Source organism: Danio rerio, chromosome 23, assembly GCF_052040795.2.
Source record: "Danio rerio strain M-AB ecotype USA chromosome 23, GRCz13ab, whole genome shotgun sequence".
Taxonomy (NCBI): Eukaryota; Metazoa; Chordata; class Actinopteri; order Cypriniformes; family Danionidae; genus Danio; species Danio rerio.
In genome coordinates this window covers 5,802,602-5,824,738 of record NC_141043.1, presented here as the reverse complement: position 1 = coordinate 5,824,738, position 22,137 = coordinate 5,802,602, and the positions used below count along the sequence as shown (strand labels likewise).

The following is a 22,137-nucleotide window of genomic DNA, read 5'->3' as shown; positions in this document are numbered from 1 at the left end:
CGCTGCGTAAAACATTTGCTGGATTAGTTGGTGGTTCATTCCGCTATGGCAACCCCAGATTAATAAAGGGACCAAGAAAATGAACGAATTAATAATTAGATATGGAAACAGGCCTGGTTCTTGCGTAAAGAGTGTGTATTCAAGTAATTAAATGATTGCATATTCTATTAAGTCAATATAAGCACAAATGTGGTTTTAATAAAGAGTTATTTTACAATCCAGTCAACATTCAGAATGGATAACGTCTGGACTAACAAGTCCACTAATTCAAGCAATGTTATAGTCCTTTTAAAGGTAGAATGAAGTTTGTGTAAACATTAATATTCAGGTAATATTTTGATGAGAGAAACTGGAGAGAAATCGAGTATGTCTGTGTCCAGTGTGAGTCTTCTGAGTGAGAATAAACATTTACTGATTGTAAGTGACGGGGGGTGGTTCAGGTGGTCCAGACTGAATTTTTGCAACTATATTATCATATAATTTGTGGAAATAACCAATCGAAGGTTTTAGGAAAACGCACAATATGACATAAGTGAAGTCGACTTTCACTGTTGACCTACTGATGTTTAAAATAAAAAAAAATACAAGTAGCCTAACTTTTATTCTAAATCTTGAAACTCATTCTTGAGAGAAAAAAAAACTGACCTGATCTGTTCTGAAGCACCAAAAGCAGCTAATTAAAGTTAATTTTAATACTAATTAGGCTGTGTGTAAAAACAAAAAATCAAAAAGTTCTCAGGGGTAGCTTAAATAATGTGTCGGTGCTCTTTGTGTAAGGGAATCATCAGAATAAACATCGAAATCAGTCCAAGGCACTTAAAAATGTGGGAAAAATAATAAGCCTTTATTGACATGGCTGTTCCTTACAACTGCGGCTACATCAGGTTACCCTGATGAAGTCAAGTTATCAAAAGTGTAGGCGCAGTTTTAAGAATTATAGCCATGTCAGGAAAGGCTTTTTATTATTTTTTCCCACATTTTTCAGGTGCCTTAGACTGACTTTTGCTGTTTAATTAAGCTGTTTTTGTTAGATGAATTTTCAAGAGAGGCTATAAGAAAATCGTGAAGCTCTTTTTTTTATATATTTGTTTATTATAAATTTTTAGGAAATATTTTGGTACATCTAAAATGGAGGATACAACAATCTAATAGTTAAAAATAGTGCTTAAAATGCCACTTATTTGAGTATTTAAACATCATAATTATATAGAAAATAAGGTGAATAACTGCAAAAAAAAAAAAAAAAAAAAAGTGCTCATTTTGAGAAAAAAGAACCACCCCTTTCACAAGGCTAAAGCCTACAGGCCTAAAATACGCAAGAGAGAATCTAATAATGCCAAATGTCTGACTTGAAAATAGTCTATTTATATGTAGCCAATCACAGAGATCAAGAATATGTTTGTAACATAATTAATCATCTCATAATTTCATTTTGAAATTATATAGAATTATGCATGGTTGTATTCTGATGCCATCATTGTTTTTTGCATTGAGGACAAGGACCACAACCCCTCCTCAAAAAAAAAAAAATATATATATATATATATATATATTTACAATATTTCTTATAAATAAATATATAAAAATATTAATATTTATTTTAAATAAATAAAATCATTAATATTGTTGTTGGTATTATTATTATTATTATTATTCAATTAATATTATAAATAAATAACAGAAGTCAGTCCTAAATGTAACTGGAACACATATATGCTAAGATCATTTAAGAAATCGTTTGTAGGAATATTAATTTAATTTGATAATTCTATAAGATACAGAAATATGATGATAATAATAAAATATGGGTTTTGAAGCGTCGCATAAAACAACCCTTTTTTGGTCGTGGATGTCGGGTAGATGTTGTTGAGTTCCTCTTTATCCCCGTCGCGAGCTGTAGAGCTGCTCAAGGGCTTAAACACGATGCAGGAGTCGATCAAATACGGAAGCAATATAATAACAATGTATTAAGAGTAAATGAGTAGCCTGTGCTGTGATGTGCCGCTCGGCGGGAGGTGATGATGATGGTGGTCATGTGACGCGGCGCTCGTCAAGGTGCGGGGTAAAGGTGGCACACAGACTCAGACAAGAGGACTTCATACACCGCCGCACACCTCTCTACAGCCCAGTTCTACACTAGAAAATACAATAATGTCCATTAGCCGGAAAAACTGGTCCGCTTTGTCAACGTGAGTAGACTTTAATTAATATTTAAGCGTTTATTGTAAGGGTTTTCTGACAGGTTGCAGAAGCAAGTGTCAGTGTTTATAGACGCCAGCTATGTTGTAAACGTATCCGTAATTCACTTCAAATATCTGCAGTACAATTATTTTGCCAGGTTTCTACTTTTTTATACATTTACTCTGATTTCTGAGAATAAAACTAACATTTTAAGACTTTAATATAATCACATGCTCCAAGAAAAAAAAAACATTATTATTATTTCATAAATATAGCACCTGAGGCAGCAATTTAAGAGTAATTTGGACATTTACAACCATGTTGGTTGCAGAAAACAATATGTTGGGTAACAACTTTAATGACTAAAATAAAAACTGAAAGTAATTTAGTGCAGACTGGACATGCCAATGAAGTCTGAGCTGCAAGTCGGTGTTATTTTGACAGCTAGTGAAATGCACTCATATGAAAAGTAATGCCACGCTTTCAGACTCGAGGCACTGAGTATTCTTTAACCAAAACAGAGCTTGAAAAACCAGTTATTGCACAATGAAACACTGTTTTCAAACTGAAATACAATAGTCCACCTCTGGGATGTATCATCGAGACCTTTGATCGTAATGCATCTTCTCATACTTTCAGAATAAACTGACGGATGGATTTCAGTAGTCAGTAGCGCAGAACTTTCATGCTATTTTCGTCTGCAAACAATTCACCAGAACTGTTTGTCTTGTCTGTCATCTGTATCAGTGGTTATAGAAATGTTTATTATATGCTTATTACACTATAAATAGACATATTATGGCCAGTAACATGTGAAGCACATATCATTGATCAACTCATAACAAGACTGCAACAAGCACAAATTGTGATAAACATGTTGGATGCAGGAGAATCTGGAGTATAAGCAGTCAAATTGTTTACTGGTCACTGAAATGGCAAGGCTATTGGTTTGCTCCAGGTCATCAGTGGTGACATTTTACCAACAGTTGTCTGAGAAGGTCAAACCACTAAATTGTGGCTGGGTGTTGGGTTTTTGAGAAGTTTACAGCAATGAGGGAAAAGAAGGGTATTCCATCTAATCTGAATTAACGAGGTCTACATTAGTATAAGTTACATAAGTCAAAAAAATATGATGGTTATGAGTGACCATATACAGTTGAAGTCAGAATTATTAGCCCCCCTGAATTATTGGGCCCCCTGTTTATGTCTTTCCCCAATTTCTGTTTAACAGAAAGCATATTTATTCAACACATTTCTCAATATAGTAGTTTTAATAAATCACTTTTAATAACTGATTTATTATATCGTTGCCATGATGAAAGTAAATAATATTTTACTAGATATTTTTCAAAACACTTCTATACAGCTTAAAGTGACATTTAAAGGCTTAACTAGGTTAATTAGGTTAACTAGGCAGGTTAGGGTAATTAGGCAAGTTATTGTATAATGATGGTTTGTTTGTAGACAGTAGAAAAAAATTGAGTTTACAGGGGCTAATAATTTTGTCCTTAAAATGGTGTTTAAAAAATTAATAACTGCTTTTATTTTGACCGAAATAAAACAAATAAGACTTTCTCCAGAAGAAAAAAACATTATCAGACATACTGTGAAAATTTTCTTGCTCTGGTCAACATAATTTGGGAAATATTTAAAAAAGAAAAAAAATTCAAAGAGAGGGCTAATAATTCTGACTTCAACTGTATGTCTAAATGCATACAGTCTAAGAGAAAACAAAAATGACAGCTGGGATGGTACCTTTACAAAAGATATACATTTTACATAAATCAATATGTAGTTACATATCTGGGCACTATTTTCAGGTGCAGCAGAATATCGCTGTGCTTGCTGAAGCAATTTAATGTCCCATTAGCTGTTTAAAAAAAAAAAAAAAAATGAGCGAGATGCTAATGGTCTAATCCAATAAAGTCATTTATTCTAAGCTAAGAAAAACACTCTCACCACACCCAAAGATTAGAGAAATGGATTTAAAACTGGTAAAACTCATCTGTTTAACTCTAAGGGACGTGTATAATGATCCTATATTTTCCAAAAGTGGAGTATTCCTTTAACAGTAAATGTTAAAAAAGTACAAAAGTGGAAATACATGTAGCTTAGATGTACAGATACGGATCCTTTAGGAGTAATTGTGTACCTTTTGAAAAGATATCCCCTCAGCGGCTGCATTTGTGCATGATGATAACCCCTATCCACCTTCAAATGCACCTACAATAAATACTATACAATACAATAATATATAAATGCTTAAACTGAACGTTAGAGCAATAGAATAAGGTCTCCTGGTCCAAGGAGTACAATTTTCCTTCACATCATGTAAACTGCTGTGTAAATGCATGCTGTTTACCTGGGAAGAAAGAGGCTCCAGTGTTAGGGTTGATGACAGTCCAGTGAAACAAGTGTGATGTTTTGGGGAAATGTTCTACTGGGAAACTATTCATCAGAACAGCAGAGTCACTCGCTGTTTTCAAGAAACGACTAAAAACTCAACTATTTAGTCTACACTTCACTTCCTAATCTGCAATTGCCTCTCTGGATATACCACTAACTACATAAAAAAAAAAATACTAATACTTTCCTTCTTAGACTTTACAGACCTGAAACTTGCCTACAGCACTTATTCATTGTTGCTCTTATAGTTGTGTAAATTGCTTCCTTGTCCTCATTTGTAAGTCGCTTTGGATAAAAGCGTCTGCTAAATGACTAAATGTAAATGTATTCATGTAGACCAGGAACACTCTTTCATGAAAAATGTGCTCCGTTGTGGAAGTGGCCTCTTTTAAAAGGGTAATGCACCTGCTACACTGCACACATTATTCGGGGATACTAAGATGTTGTTGACCTGGCCTCCAAATCATCCAGATCTCAATTCAACTTGATCATTTGTTGGATGTGCTGGGCCAACAAGTTTAATTCAACCCACATGAGTTAAAGAATCTCCTAACATCTTGGTGCCAGATAATGTACCACAGTACACATTCAGGGGTTAAAGTCCCTCGCTCATTAGTTTGGTCCTGTTTTGCCACCATGCAGAGATATGGACCAGACCATTTTATGCACAATAACTTTGGCTCATTCCTGTATATGTGGGCAAACTGTGAACGGGCAATGGTGGAATATTCAAATTCTTTATATATTTCAGTATTTCTGCAATTGCTTCAATTTTTTATGTGTAACATGTTTGATCTTTAGGCTGGCTCGGCAGTGGACTGTGGAGGATGAGGAAGAGATCGAGAGAGAGAAAAGGAGGAAGACTAGAGAGCCTGCAGCAGACACAGATGAAAGTCCCAATGAAGAGAATGAACCACAAACCAGTAGGTGCGAGACCAAAAAAAAAAAAACGAAAAGAAAAAAAAAAATATATATATATATAATAATATATATTTATTTATTTATATATATATATATATATATATATATATATATATATATATATATATATATATATATATATATATATATTTATTTATATATATATATATATATATATATATATATATATATATATATATATATATATATATATATATATATATATATATATATATATATATATATTCTCTTATTCCCCTATAACTTATCTCTTATATATATATATATATATATATATATATATATATATATATATATATATATATATATATATATATATATATATATATATATATATATATATACAAAACGTTAAAGAGAAAGTTATAGGGGCAACTATAATGGTGTGTTTATGCTGTATATTCTTTCTTCAGTTTGTTTAAACTTGAATAGGCTTTAAAGTGATACAACATTAGTGTCTATCAAACTGAATGCAAATTGTGCTACATATTTGCATGAAGCAATTGACCGAAGGATGAGCACTTCAGAGAGCTTTAGATAAAGGTTTATGGTATCATAAAAGAGAATATGAATAGGATATTCATGTCATTTTGTTTCATAATACCATACTTTATGTGGACAACGCCCTAATGTATTAAGCCCAAAATAAGTCTTGTTTGAGAAACTAGTTTACAAGAACAGTTTCATATATCAGAATGTCTCCCATTGGCATAAATGAGATATTAATTTTACATTTTGAAAGGACAAACTATGGAATTCTGACTGCTGGTAAGTGTGGACGGCTTTCCTGCTCTTACTAGTTCGTCCAGTAGCTCACTATGACCATGACAATGGGGTTAGAGTCCAGCAAAGAACAGTTCCAGAAAGCAGGTAAGACAAAAACAGAAGCCAAAAAGTAAAATAAACAAGTAAAAAACAAAGTGAGCATGTGGTAAAATCTGAAAACGTGGTAAAAGTCAGGCAAATACTTTTCTTATTCTGGATAGCTTTTAAAAGTTGTCAGTTGGGTGTTGGGAAGTGGGTGGGCGAATCAGTCGGTGCTTTTGAAAACACTATTGGTTGGGTTTAGGGAAGGAGGAGAGTGGGTCAGTCGATCAGTCAGTCATTTAGTCAGTCAGCCGCATTTTTAGTGCAGTATCTGTACATTTACTCCACTACTTTCCTTCAACCTGCAGTCACTACTTTATTTATTCCTGTCTATGGGGATTAGAAAAATTAGTCCTGTGATTCCTGTTCTATCAAATCTACCTTAAGACATGGATGCTTTATAATTGCAGCAAGCTGTTTGGAAGTGTTAAAAGTGCCCAAGAAGATGTCCAAAATCTTTACACGCATTGACACAGAGACTGTTTAGATGCATGCCACTGATGAGAAGATGACGGATGTTTACTGTATGATGACAGAAATGGCCTTAAACATCCAGCAGGCACAAGATGTCAGCATAATGTCAGATTGACCTTGTACCCCAACGTCATGGGGACGTTGCATTTTGTTTAGAAATGAAAATTGTGTTAACATCAAAACCCAACGTCAATGACTAACATCCAAACTAAAATCAACCTAATAATGTTACAGCTTGACGTTGTGTGAACGTTACCACTATGACATCTATCAGATGGTGGATTTTGTAAAAATCAGTATTTCACATCAATATGACGTTGGTTTAAGATGTTGGCTCGACGTTGGATTTTAGTCAGCTTCTTACACAACCTAAAATCAACCAAATATCAAACTTCATTTGACGTCGTTATTGGACATCAAGATAACATTGTATTTAGATGCTGGCTTGACCTTAAATTTTGGTCACCTGACGTCGAATCCAAAATCTAACCTAATACTATCTTATTATAAAGTTATGTGCCTGCTGGACATTAAAGGTGCAGTAGGTGATTGTCTTCAGAAGCATTTTCTGTTGTCCTGGTTGAAAGTCTCTTCACAGTCTAATGGTAATGATTACAGTAGATGATCTAAATGTATTTATATGTATTTTTATATTTTGGGTAAGGCATAAAACAAAAAACTGTTCATCCAATTAAATAGAGTCGGACCGACATCTCTCATAATTCCGATAAGTAGCCCAATCTGTCTGTCAGCAAATGCAGATTTGAACAACTGCGCAGCCGTTTGTACGCATCTCCGCCAACCAGCATGCGCGATCGGTAAAAACATGCTAAATCAAAACTTTTTAAAAACCTGAATCAATATTAGACTTACCTTTGCACGCTGGAGACACGCTGGAGAAAGGATGACACCATGTCTGAAGGATTTCTCTTAGACAGGTAATGCCCTGTTTTAAAACTGTTTTAGCTTCACACAAAGCTGATGTAACCTTAGATGTTGTTGTTACAAATAGGTTATATCTTCACAGAAGTGTTGTTCAGCAACTAAAATCTTTTGATTGATAAGACTTATAAGGGACTTTTTACAGCATCAATGATGTAGATTTTAATTAGTTTAACAACAAAACAAAAGTAAACACCGCTATATTGCCTAGTCTCTCCCTCTATTGTTTACCATGCAACTCTAAATATTTACTCTGAAATGGCATGTCAGTTTAGCTTGCTCGCCGCTGGACAAGCAATAGTCGCTTTTAACACATAAGAGAGAAGATTCCTTTGCGGTGCTCGTGTTTCAGGGGGCGTGGCTCTAGACTGCAGCACTGTGATTCAGAGATTTATGATAAGCTGTTAGCATTGTGAAAGATCACCTACTGCACCTTTAACTAAATGTACTACAGAATGTTACGTTTACAAATTAAATGTAAATGTATACGCTTTTTATAGCGTAATACTCACGACTCCTGAGTACTTTTGAAAGGGCTACTTTTTACTTATACTTTGAATAATATTTAAGACAGATCCTTTTACTCTATTTTCACTACATTTTTAGGCAAGTAATGGCCACTCGTGAGAGAAATATGAGATCTCAAAAAGCATACACAGCTGCCTCTGGTGGATTCATTAAAACAAAAAGTGCAATATATATATATATATATATATATATATATATATATATATATATATATATATATATATATATATATATATATATATATATATATATATATATATATATTTACACCCCCTGGCACATATTTCACGCTCTCCAGAAACGTATATAGCGGTACATTTCAGAATGAACTTGTGTTGATCATTTCTGAAACAAGTATTTTTAACAGTATGGGTTACTTTTCGATATCCTTGTCTTAAACCCTAAAGGAAATACATGATTATTAATTTTCAAAAGCCATCATTATTTAAAAACTAAAATTATAGTTGTAGCGGTAGTAGTAGTAGTAGTAGTAGTAGTAGTAGTTGTTGAAGTAGTAGTCATTGTAATAGTATCGCTTGTTATTGAATTATTGTTATTGAGTAATTGTTATGGAGATTATTGAAGTAGTAGTTCATGTAGTAGTAGATGTAATTAGTATAGTAGTAGCAGAAGTAGTAAAGGTGTGGTTGTTACAGTAGTAGTAGTAGTCGTTGTTGGTGTAGTAATATCAGTAGTAGATGTTGTTGACGTAGATGTAGTAGAAGTGATTTTGGTAGTAGTAGCAGTAGACGTTGTTGTATTAGTTGTAGCAAATGCTATAGTAGTATCAGTAGTGGTAGTCGTTGTAGTAGTATCAGTACTACTAGACATTGTAGTAGTAATAGTCATGGTTGTGGCTGTAGTAGAAGCAGTAGTATTTGTAATATAAGTAACTTTCTGTAGTTGGTGTAGCACTTGTGATTTATTATTATTGTCAGTTATCATTACTGTTGTCCTTTCTTTCTTTTTACTTTCATTTTTACTATCATACATTAATAAGCATTGTTGTTACTCCCTACCTCTGACTGGTTTCTTTCTATTTGTTTTATTAATATCTGTGACACTTGCTTCATTTATTGACTGTTATTGTTCCTTATGTATGTACTCTGACCTGTCCACCAAGTTACCTTTACATGCATACACACACACACACACACACACACACACGCACACACGAACACTCACGCACATACCAGTACCTGACTATATTGTTGTTGTTTTTGTTTTGTTTTTGTTTTGTTGCTTAAATAAATAAATAAAAATAAAATTATGTTTCCAGTGATGCCAGGCCTGCTGATGCTGGAGACTCCAGTGCTGACTCTGGCGGCGGTCTGGACCAGTTGCAGCTGGACTTTGTGGAGATGTTACGGGTCCGCGATGAACGCCGGCGAATGAGGCATGTTGAAACTCTGAGGAAGAATAAGGAGGAAGGGGAAGAGGGTGAAAAGGACATCCTGGATGCTGAGCCGCGTGTGGAGCTGCTGGGGGAAACGCAGGAGGATGAACTGTTCAAGAACATTCAGCACTGCGTGAAGAACATTTTCTCACCAGAACCTCCCACCAACTCCACAGACACAGAGACGCATGGAAAGGTAGGACAACATGGGATTTCACTGCAATACACCAAAGTGCTTCATGTGATTTTTGTAAATGCTGTCAGTTAATCTTTTGAGTTCAGAGACAATAACTATAGCCGTTATAATAGCATTTTAAGTCATCGCAAATAAGCTTACTCTGGAAGTTGTAGCTGTGAATGATGCCTCATTCCAGATGATCCCATTTGAAATTCTACCGTCAGGGTTGTTGTGTTCTCCTAGAGTTTCCAAGATGCTGTTTATGAAGGATGAGAGAGCTCTATCTAAAATATTTTAATTTTTGATCTGAAGATGAATGAAGGTCTCAGGGGATTGCAAAAATGCTTTCCTTACTTTTTTTCCCTTAGGTTTTTGGTCTGGTTTATAGTCCAAATATCTAAAAATTCTTAAATCAAGAAGCATTTTCTAGACAAGCAAAACATATTGTGTTGTTTAAAGAACTAATATGCTAAAATTAAGTGAGTTTTTCCTTAAAACAGGCAAAATAATCTGCCAATGGGGTAAGCAAATTAATATTGTTTTTGCTTTTCAACATAAGATTATTTTGCTTACCCAAACAAAGCCGAATTCTGCCGCCGTTTTCATATCAAATTTAAGGGGACTGAGGTGAAAATTTAGTGTACAGTTTATGAGCAAATCGTAGCTACAGCCACCTAAAAAGGCCAAGCAATGCCCATGCCAAAGTCTTACGGGTTTGAATTTTTTAATTTATTTATTTTTTTATTGCAATTTTAGAACACAGAACATACAAGGGTAATAATTATATATATATATATATATATATATATATATATATATATATATATATATATATATATATATATATATATATATATATAGATAATTATATTGACATCAAAACAAATACAATATAAGAAGAAAAAATAAATAAATAAATACAATTATTCAAAAAACTAAATTTGAAGCTTTAAAATAATCAAGTTCTTTTTGCTTTGGCATTTTTTGTTTCTTTTATCATGCATAGGTAATGACCTATTTCGTTTTTTTTTCAATGCCCATTTACATTTATGATTAAAAAAAATCCATATATTATGAGCAAATTAACAATATGCAATATGTAATACAGTACTCTGCTTAACAAAAAAGAAAAGATCACACCAAAACAATTGTGTATGAATACAATCATAAAATAAATGAATAACTCTCTTCTTTATAATTCTTTCACATACGATGAACAATTTACCTTTCTTCAAGATACCTTTCTAATTTTATTTGTTATACAAACATGTCTGGAAATCTTAAAAGCCTCATTCCAGTTAACGTCTTGAAATTGTGATCTCCAATAACCAATGACTGAAGGCATTTTGACAGTCTGGCAAATCATTCTAAGATAATTATTATTACATTTTTTCTTTTATATTTATACCTTCCAATCATGGGCGTAAATCCCGGGATTGTCCCCCCAAAAAAAATTTAATTGTTAAAAATAAAAACTCTCAATAGTGAAAAATATATGTATATATACCTAAAATAATTGTCTAAGAAGAAAGAAAACCGCTTTTATCATTTAAAATGCATTTAGAAACAGTTGAATTCCCTCTCCCCTTCCTTAGATTGGTTCGGTCCACTCCGTGCTTTCACTCATCTCACCTGCTCACACACACGTCAGGTTTTCCTGCATTTATTCTGCTTCAGGAGTCAGTCTATTGATTGTAAACAACACAACAAACAATGCAATAAATAGTTTTGAAGAAAAATTTGCTGTCATTGAACCTGAGAAAAACAAATCTTTATTAGTAAAATTCGGCTGTATTATTTGTGTCCCTTTCAAAAAAATGCTCGAAAGAAATTTTATATTTATTGTCCCCCCCTACTGTTAAATCAGATTTACGCCCATGCTTCCAATTTAAGACTAAAATCTAAATTTGTATTTTGAACTATGTTATTTTCTAGTAATTTCTTAAGCTCTGAGGGAATACCATTAATTACCATCAATGAAACAACATAAGAGGGAGTAAATGATGATTGTTTTACTGGTCTTGGCACTGTCTGGAATTTGCTGGTAGAACAAACACTCTGCCATTAACAGCATTTGCAAACAATTTATTTCAATAGACTTTGTATATTTTGGCATGGCACGTTCTTTGCTGATCTGGGTACTTGTTTATTAATAGGGTTACACATCAGTTTTCACAGCAAGGGAATACTATTGTTGCAAATGACATTGTAGCATTACACATTAGTTTCCACATATAGCAGACCATTGTCAATTGTAACATGTTGTATCAAGGCGATGGACGTCAATGGGATGTCAGCATCTCATTGTGTTTGTGATTCACAGACATGTAGACTTGGTTAAAATGAACACAGTTTTGTTCATTTATCTATTCAGAGTCTGTAGGTTGTCACTTCCATGCAGTGTAAATCTGACAGGTTCCGTCATGTGCTAAGGGTCAGAGGTCAACTGCTTGCTGTGAAGTTGCCTCTTGTTACCACCCATGAAGTGTGTAATTAATCATCTACAGGATTAACAGAAAGAGCTGCGGGAGGCCCAGTTTACCTTACAGTACTCACCTACACGGCCAAGACATGAGAGAACATTAGGTCATTTGACCCACTTCTGAAGTGTGTCGTCACTTCTGTGAAAGGTTTAAAAACAAAGACGAATTCTCAGCCAATGCAACTTGCACAATGCAAGAACATACATAATGTTGAAGGAGTACAGTTTAAATTTAGAATAAAAATAAAGTGTGCTCATCCTAAAGAAACCACAGTATTTTATTATGAATTATGAACGTTGTTTTAATTTTTATATACTTGTTTTTTTTTTTTTACAAAGTTACCAGCACATGCTCAAAACGGTATTTACAATGTTAAACAATACTTTGAATATTTCAAGGCCCAAAAAGTTTATTTTAAAAGTTTTTAAACCTAATACTGCATGATTTTTTTTTAAACTGAGGTTTTACTGCATGAAGACACACAATTTACTATCCATTTTATTAGGTACACTTTACTAGTGCTGGGTTGGACCCCCTTTTTGCCTTTAGAACTGCTTTAATCCCTAGATTCAACAAGATACTGGAAATATTTCTCAGAGATTTTGTTCCATTTTGACATGATAGCATCATGCAGTTGCTGCAGATTTGTTGGCTGCACATCCATGATGCCAAAGGTGCTCTATTGAATTGAGACCTGGTGACTGTGGAGGCCATTTGAGTACAGTGAACTCATTGTCATGTTCAAGAAACCATTCTGCGATGATTCGCGTTTATGACATGGTGCAATATCCTGTATAAGTAGCCATCAGAAGATGGGTACACTGTGGTCATAAAGGAATGGACATGGTCAGCAACAATACTCAAGTAGGATGTGGCATTAGTACCAATGGGCCCAAAGAGTGACAAGAAAATATCCCCCACACCATTGCACCACCACCATCGTCTGAACCATTGATAAAAGGATCCATGTTCTCATGTTGTTGACGTCAAATACTGACCCTACCATCTGAATATCGCAGCAGAAATCGAGACTCATCAGACCAGGCAATGTTTTACCAATTTCTATTGTCAATTTTTAGTGTGGGTGAAGCAGTGGCGCAGTAGGTAGTGCTGTTGCCTCACAGCAAGAAGGTCGCTGGGTCACTGGTTCGAACCTCGGCTCAGTTGGCGTTTCTGTGTGGAGTTTACATGTTCTTCCTGCCTTCGTGTGGGTTCCCTCCGGGTGCTCCGGTTTCCCCCACAGTCCAAAGACATGCGGTACAGGTGAATTGGGTAGGCTAAATTGTCCGTAGTGTATGAGTGTGTGTGTGGATGTTTCCCAGAGATGGGTTGCAGCTGGAAGCGCATCCGCTGTGTAAAAAACTTGCTGGATAAGTTGGTGGTTCATTCCTCTGTGGCGACCCCGGATTAATAAAGGGACTAAGCCAACAAGAAAATGAGTGAATTAATTTTAGTGAGCCTGTGCAAATTTGTAGCCTTAGTTTTCTGTTCTTAGCTGACAGGAGTGGCACCCGGTGTGGTCTTCTGCTGCTGTAGCCCATCTGCCTCAAAGTTGGACTTGTTGTCCATTCAGAAATGCTCTTTGGTTGTAACAAGTGGTTATTTGAGTTACTGTTGCCTTTCTATTAGCTTGAACCAGTCTGGCCATTATCCTCTGACCTCTTTATTGAACAAGGCATTTGTGCCCACAGAACTGCCACTCACTGTTGGATATTATCTATTTTTCTGACCATGTGTGTGACATTGTGTGTGAAAATCCCAGTAGATCAGCAGTTTCTGAAATACTCCAGCCAGTTTGGCACCAACTACAATGCCATGTTCAAAGTCACTTAAGTCACCTTTTTTCCCCATTCTGATGGTCGATTTGAACTGGAGCAGATCGCCTTGACCATGTCTACATGCCTAAATGCATTGGGTTACTGCCATGTGATTGGCTGATTAGAAATTAGCATTAACTAGCAGTTGAACAGGTGTATCTAATAAAGTGGCCGGCGAGTATGTATGTATTGATGTACCAAATTGATCAAAAATAGAGCTAATTTAACAAAATAACTTAAGATTCCTGTCTAAATAGCAATACTTTTTTGTATTATCATTGTATTCCTAAACCTAATCATTTTATGTTACCAAACTCTAACTTGAATGAATATAACTTTAAATGAATTTGGATGCACCAAAATGTATTGGCTTTATTCACTGAGAAACGGGATGTGCTCATTTTTTGCTGTGAACTTTATATTATGCTTGAAATGTCTGCTTATACTGATAGATACTTACTAATATAAACTTTTAGATAACATTACTTGATGGTAATAATGTTACACATCACATTGTATTACATCTAAAAATGCTGTTTTTCACTAGATCATGTTAACTATTTCATAATGTAATTGTGCAGCCATGTTGCCGTTTTTATCAATACAACACATGTTGAAATCCACCAACTTCTAAAACAGTTTATGTTAAACTAACCCCTAGCTAGATGACAACAAAAGAAAAATTGATAGAAGCAAACCAAAAGATAAGAGCCTACTGAATCAATGATAAGCAGCAGCATAGAAACAACTCCCTATTATGTAACAGCAAAGTTGAAACCAAACACCTGACAACAGTATAAGTGTTGCTGCTCTGCTGGAGAGTGGCAGAAGGTTTTATTTACAACATGTTTTGCAACATTGAGGTGTATCTAATGACAGATGACATGATTTTGTATAGATTGGACACAATGGTCATGCTGAAGTGATTAAGTTCAAATCAAAAGTGCTGTATGCTTGTGAATGTACATTCCCAGCTAGCAAAATTCATGTGGCCCACATACCGCATGGAATGATGGTACTTGGGTGGCCCGCTCCTGTTTGCCAGATCTGGGCCACAATTAAGCCATAGCAATATCACATATCAGCCAGAATTCAATTAAATGAACCAGAACTGACCCTATTCTAGGCCACAGTTTGCTTTTATTCTGGCCCAGATCTGGCCTATTACTTCTAATAATGGATTTAACATTGGTAACCATTATATTATTTCATCACAGGTTGTGCCTCACTTCATTTTGTTTGCTGTAATGAACAAACTTTTCAAGCTAATTTCTTAAAAGCTACAGCAGCCTAAAAGTAAATTTATATTAAGAGGTTCAGGGCTATGAGCCCAACTAAAGCAAACACTTTTCTCCATGATGGTGACTTTAGTCTATGTGGTCCACATATGTTTTAAGATAACTGGGCAACATTTGCCATATCTCCTCTGGGCCGCTTTAGGCTCACAGCCACATTAGCCAGAGCTATCTTTGCCAAATATTTGCCAAAAGTGGCCCACATTTGTTTTAGGATAACTGGGCCCTTATTTGCCATACCTTCTCTGGGCCACTATAGGCTCAATTCCACATTAGCCATAGCTAACTGTGCTGAATATTCGCCAAAGTGGCCCAAATATGTTTCAAGATAACTGGGCCACATTTTCCATATCTTCTCTGGGCCACTATAGGCTCAATTCCACATTAGTCATAGCTAACTGTGCTGAATATTCGCCAAAAGTGGCCCAAACATGTGTTAAGGTAACTGGGCCACATTTTCCATATCTTCTCTGGGGCACTATAGGCTAACGGCTGCATTAGCCAGAGTTTACTGTGCCGAATATTTGCCAAAAGTGGCCCACATATGTTTCAAAATAACTGGGCCACATTTGCCATATTTTCTCTGGGCCACATTAGGCTCACAGCAGCAATAGCCAGAGCTTTCTGTGCCAAATATTTGCCAAAAGTGGCCCACATTTGTTTTAGGATAACTGGGCCCTTATTTGCCATACCTTCTCTGGGCCACTATAGGCTCAATTCCACATTAGTCATAGCTAACTGTGCTGAATATTCGCCAAAGTGGCCCAAATATGTTTCAAGATAACTGGGCCACATTTTCCATATCTTCTCTGGGCCACTATAGGCTCAATTCCACATTAGTCAGAGCTAACTGTGCTGAATATTCGCCACAAGTGGCCCAAATATGTTTCAAGATAACTGGGCCACATTTTCCATATCTTCTCTGGGCCACTATAGGCTAACGGCTGCATTAGCCAGAGTTTAATGTGCCGAATATTTGCCAAAAGTGGCTCACATATGTTTTAAAATAACTGGGCCACATTTGTCATATTTTCTCTAGGCCACATCAGTCTCACAGCCACAATAGCCAGAGCTTTTTGTGCCAAATATTTGCCAAAAGTGGCCGACATATGTCTTAAGATAACTGGGCCACATTTGCACCTACACGTGTGAGCCAATTTAGGTTTAGACCCAGACTACCTTTAAATGACTATGCCACATTTTTAGGATGACTGACATAAAACTGATGTTTCGACACTGTGTCGAGATCCCGAAGCGCAACTGTTTCAAAACTCTGCACCAAAGCATTATCCGAACTACCCAGGTCATGTGACTAAGGTGATTTGAAACACCCCAAGTGGTTGTTTTGAAACACTAGGTCACATGACTAACGTGATTCAAAGCATTGGTCATTTTAGAAGCGTTTCGAGACCTCTGCGTTTGACTGACAGGGTTCAGAAAAAAATAACTTGTAGCCTAGTGGCCTGTGCGTGTGCACAGAGTAACTGTGCTGCAAATAGCCCGCGTTCGAATCTCAACTTGCTAAATACTTTGTAATTATGACTTGATGCATTTTAATAATGTTGTGACCAAAACAAGACATATTTATTCACAAAGTGTTCAATTGAATGTCAGACCAATGTTAAACGAAAACACAATACAAGAACGGAGCATTCAAAAACTAACATCTATAGCTGTATCTCCCTGGATTCAAACCCATCTGGGAATGCTAGTCAGGAACTCTTCACTAAATCACTTGAAACCTCAACCCTACAACGTGGGGTTAAATACCTCAAATAGCTTAACTGTTTCTTTGCTGCAGCTGCTCCAGAGCAATACATAAAATGACCAATAGGTGTCACTGTGGAGACAGGCATCGAAATGTTTCAAAGCTTCGACACATTTGCTTCGACTGTTTCAGTGTTTCATGAAGCCTTACTTTGCCCACCACTAGCAGTAAAACAAAGCAAAGGTCAAAAACACGACAAGGCAAGACAAGGAAAACGTTTCGTTAAGCTCACTTACGGTTTGCAAGGCTCAGCCACGATGTGTGTGTGTGTGTGTGTGTGTTTTAGTCCATCTGATAGACAGCTTCAGCTATTTGTTTGCAATAAGGGGGAATCTGGGCCAGGTGTGTGAGTGAAGTGCGTGATGGGATGTGTAGTTCATTACAACGAGAGATAAGTAGTTCTCCAGTGTTCTGCAAACGCTAGCTTGCTGGGTATAGTGACAGAATTGCTCTTGAAGTTGGCTGTGATTAACATTTTGATGACAATATAATAACAACTGATGTCAAAAGTTGCTTTAAGCATAAATGCAAACTAGTTACTTAGTGGGAAAATTATTATAATTTATATTATCAGATTATCAAAAGCATATGCAATTAGCTTTTTTGGCAAATAAATTAAGATTATGCTGCAAAAAAATACTCTGTATTGGTTTATTTTTCATATGTGTAATGTGATAATGTAAGCAATATTATGTGAAGAAAGTTTTTGTCTTTGCAAATACTGTTTGCTAATGTAATATAGACTTTATTTCACTTTTTTAAATTTTATTAAATTCATGTTTGTGTTCTTCTAACGGAATCTCATGGCAATTCGTAACTTTTTGATTTAGTAGTTAATTCGTATAAATTCATACAATCTAATTCGTACAATTTAATACGAATTGCTCATCACCCAATGATAGTTGGGATTAGGGGTGGGGTTGGGTGCCACGTCTTCTTTTTAAAATCATACATTTTTGTACGACTGAGCTTGAATTTGTACATATTAGCCACTAAACTGACAAAACGCAAAATACTTACCTTTCCTACGTTTTAAGCTGGTCCTTCAGTGCCATTTCTGCTAAGCAAAGAGTTTCCTTAACATTTATTTGACACAAGTTTATTTGCTTGTAACTTAATCTTTCTGTCTTGCTCTTGTGGATTTGTTTTATATGTATAAAAAGATAGTAAAGAAATTGGCAAAAACGGCTTATACTCTACGTTTAATAAGCTGTTAAATATGTCTGGGCTAAAAATACAGCTACAAATCATTTTTAAAAGTGTGTAAACCTCCCTGCTAATTTTCAATTACACACTCATTAGCATATTTACTTATTTATGTATTTATTTTCTGCAGCAAGAAAACCAAGACACGAACCAAGATTCATCACCATCAAAATCCCAAACTCATTCAAATGCATCACGAAAGTTTGTGAGGTACTTTCATTTCAAAGTAATTAGTAAATATTGAACTTCTGACTATTGAAGCCATTGATATTCTCTTTATTCTATTGTTGAATGATGTGATACTGTTGTTCTCTTTGATCAGCTCTCTCTCCATCTCCTTTGACAAGAGTCCTTCATCACCTCCTGCAACCAACAGAGTGGTTTCTCCCCTGAGCCCCAAGTCTCCGCCCCCTCAGTCTCCAGGGGCGGAGCCACCACATAGCCCCACCGACTCCGGCTCCAATAGCCCTCCCACAGCGAACGGAGACACATTGGTGAGACTGACACTCATTCACAGAAACTGCACTGCTGGTTATCTTACTGTACTTATTATAATTATATGTACAGTTGAATGATGAAGGGCTCCCTCTAGGGGAAGACTGACAAAAAGACATTTAATGTTTAAGTTGATTTAGATATACAGTTGCAGTCAGACTTAATAAACCCCCTGAATTATCCCCCCTGTTGATTTTCTTTCCCCAACTGATTTACTTTATCTTTGCCATGATGACAGTCAATAATATTTGACTTGATATTTTTCAAGACACTTCTATACAGCTTAAAGTGACATTTAAAGGCTTAACTAGGTTAATTAGGCAGGTTAGGGTTATTAGGCAAGTTATTATTTAACGATGGTTTGTTCTGTAGACTTTTGAAAATATATAGCTTAGAGGAGCTAATAATTTTGTCCCTAAAATGTTTTTTTTAATTATTTTTTTAATTATTTGTTTATTAAACTGCTTTTATTCTAGCCGAAATAAAACAAATAAGACTTTCTCCAGAAGATAAAATATTATCAGACATACTGTGAAAATTTCCTTGCTCTTTTTCCAGAAGAAAAAATATTATCCTGGGCGATTTGGCCTAAAATCCAAATGTCGATTAATTGAACATTTTTAGGGAGATCCGGAAGGGATGTGATGGTGGGGAAAAAAAGGGTGGAAGAAGAAAAAAAATGCGTGGGAGAAAAACAAAACCGTGATAGGAAAATATATATATTTTTAAAGGTTTTTGTGTTTCCTCGCAAAGATGTTTTGCGTTCTCTCGCAAAACTGTTCACTTCATACATGTCAACCCTCCCGTTTTTGCTGGGATTCTCCCGTATTTTACCATTCTATCCCACTGTCATCCTATCTCGCCGAAATTAATGTAAAAATGTCTGCATTTACTTTCTTTCCATTAAAGCTGTGCATCAATCATCACCTTTCACATGCAACCTCTGATTCAGTGAATGCATGCAGCGCTGACTGACAGTCGCGCTTCGTATGATAAACTGATTGCAGATCAGCTTCTGTACACGCCATTTAAAGTGACACCTCTGTTATCAAACAAGTGAAGAGCAGCAAATGAATCTCTGAAAAAAAAAATGCTGTATGACTTGAAGCAACCAGGAAACCATTCAGATATTGCCAGCCATGGTCGCAAAATAATTACAAATAATAAGTTACGTACTGAATTAAAAATCTGAATTAAAAAAGTAAAAAACTAAAAAGAATCAAATCATATTTTCACATTAAACATACTATGATCTTGACGGGCATGTTTATTTTTTTAGTAGCCTCACTGCAATTAAATAATCATTGTTTAGCATTACAACCACATTTGTAAACTTAAATTGAATTAATGTAAACATTAATTGAATAAACGGTGATTTCTACATCTCTAATAAAAGAGTTTCTCATTTAATGATGGATTTAAAGTTCTATAATTCATTATGCTTTCTCTAACTCACCTTATATGGTCTGCATGTTCACACAGAGACAAGAAAATGGCTCAGCGAATAACTTCGAGGCGGCCATGAAGCCAGCGTTCACACGGCAGAGCTCCAGAACCGTGTCCTTCAGGGTAAAGCGCTCATTTTACTACATAAACACTCATCCAAACTGATTAAACATCACAGTCAATAAATTATTTGATGTTTGCTTTACCTATGCACTGAACAGCAACCCACTGTACTGTCACATTTGCATGTGTTAGTTAATAAGCTTCAGGTGCTGCGTCACGAACTTCAACACAGCGAGAAAAATTTGAGGGCTCACTTGTTCAATATTTGACTAACTCAACACACACACACACACAGCAGACAAAACCGAAGCGCTTTCAGACTCACTGTCACAATCTGTTTCAGATGATGAAGAAGAAGGAGGAGGAAAACATGCCACTACAGAGAAGGTACATTCACACACATACAAACACACACACACACACATGTATGTTGTTCATTGTTAGGTCATGGTAATCCATGAACAAATGCATTATTGTATGTGTAAGCAAACATAAACTAATTTGGCTGTTAATGTAAAGAGATACATTAAATCATGTTAACATTAACAAAGATTATGTAATGCTGATTAATTCATTGTTTACCATTAGTTCATGTATTAATTAACAGATTAATATATGTTTAGTTAACATTAGTAAAGATTAAGCGGTGCTTAACAGATGTGTTGTTCACTGTTATTTCATGTTAAGTAATGCATTAACTTCCATCAACCAATTGAAACATATTGTAAAATGTTGCAGACTTTTTTATTTCTATACTGATAGTTACTGTTATAAACTACCTGATAATGTAGCTTTAATCGCATTTGATTCATTTCAGTTTTTGGACATATTTATAAGACATTTATGATTACATTTTACATTACATTACAATTTAAAATACATTTTACATCACCTTCAAGTATCTTGTTTTAAAGAAGTACACTTGATTTGATGTGTTGACTATCATACTAAATCATGTGTAAAGTACTTGTTTTAATTGTATTGAGTGTGTTTTGAATATATGATCACAAAACCAGCCATAAACCAATCATTAGTGTCGTTTTGGCTATTGAGTCAGTTATATACAATATAATCTACTCTATAATAAATCAGCTCTCTATTGGTGTAGGATATGATACTGTTTGGATATTATATATATATATATATATATATATATATATATATATATATATATATATATATATATATATATATATATATATATATATAAACTTTGTTTGTTTTTTCTTTTTAAATATTTCCCAAATGATGTTTATCAGAGCAAGGAAATTTTCACAGTATGTCTGATAATATTTTTTTCTTCTGGAGAAAGTCTTATTTATTTATTTTGGCTAGAATAAAAGCAGTTTTTAATTTTTTAAACACCATTTTAAGGTCAATATTATTGGCCCCTTTAAACAATTTATTTTTTCGATTGTCTACAGAGCAAACCATCGTTATACAATAACTTTCCTAATTACCCTAACCTGCCTAATTAGCCTAATTACTGTAGTTAAGTCTTTAAATCTCACTTTAAGCTGTACAGAAGTGTCTTGAAAAATATCTGTTTAGAAATGTGTTGAAAACACATATGTTGACCCATATGTTCTGGTCATGTGACAAACTGAGACGATTTTGGTCTTCAATATTTGAAATTTTAAACTCAATCTA

The 22,137-nt window shown here is 35.0% G+C and overlaps 1 protein-coding gene across 1 annotated transcript in view; it reads left to right on the top strand.

Annotated features, from left to right (window-relative positions):
* The first annotated feature begins 2,057 nt into the window (after positions 1-2,057).
* lad1 (ladinin) overlaps positions 2,058-22,137 on the top strand; it is a 31,267-nt gene continuing 11,187 nt past the window's right edge. The window contains 7 exon segments of the mRNA NM_001386486.1: positions 2,058-2,189; positions 5,389-5,514; positions 9,620-9,932; positions 18,614-18,693; positions 18,806-18,977; positions 20,461-20,547; positions 20,831-20,874. Coding sequence (NP_001373415.1) covers positions 2,152-2,189; positions 5,389-5,514; positions 9,620-9,932; positions 18,614-18,693; positions 18,806-18,977; positions 20,461-20,547; positions 20,831-20,874 — 860 coding nt within the window. The 5' untranslated portion in view covers positions 2,058-2,151.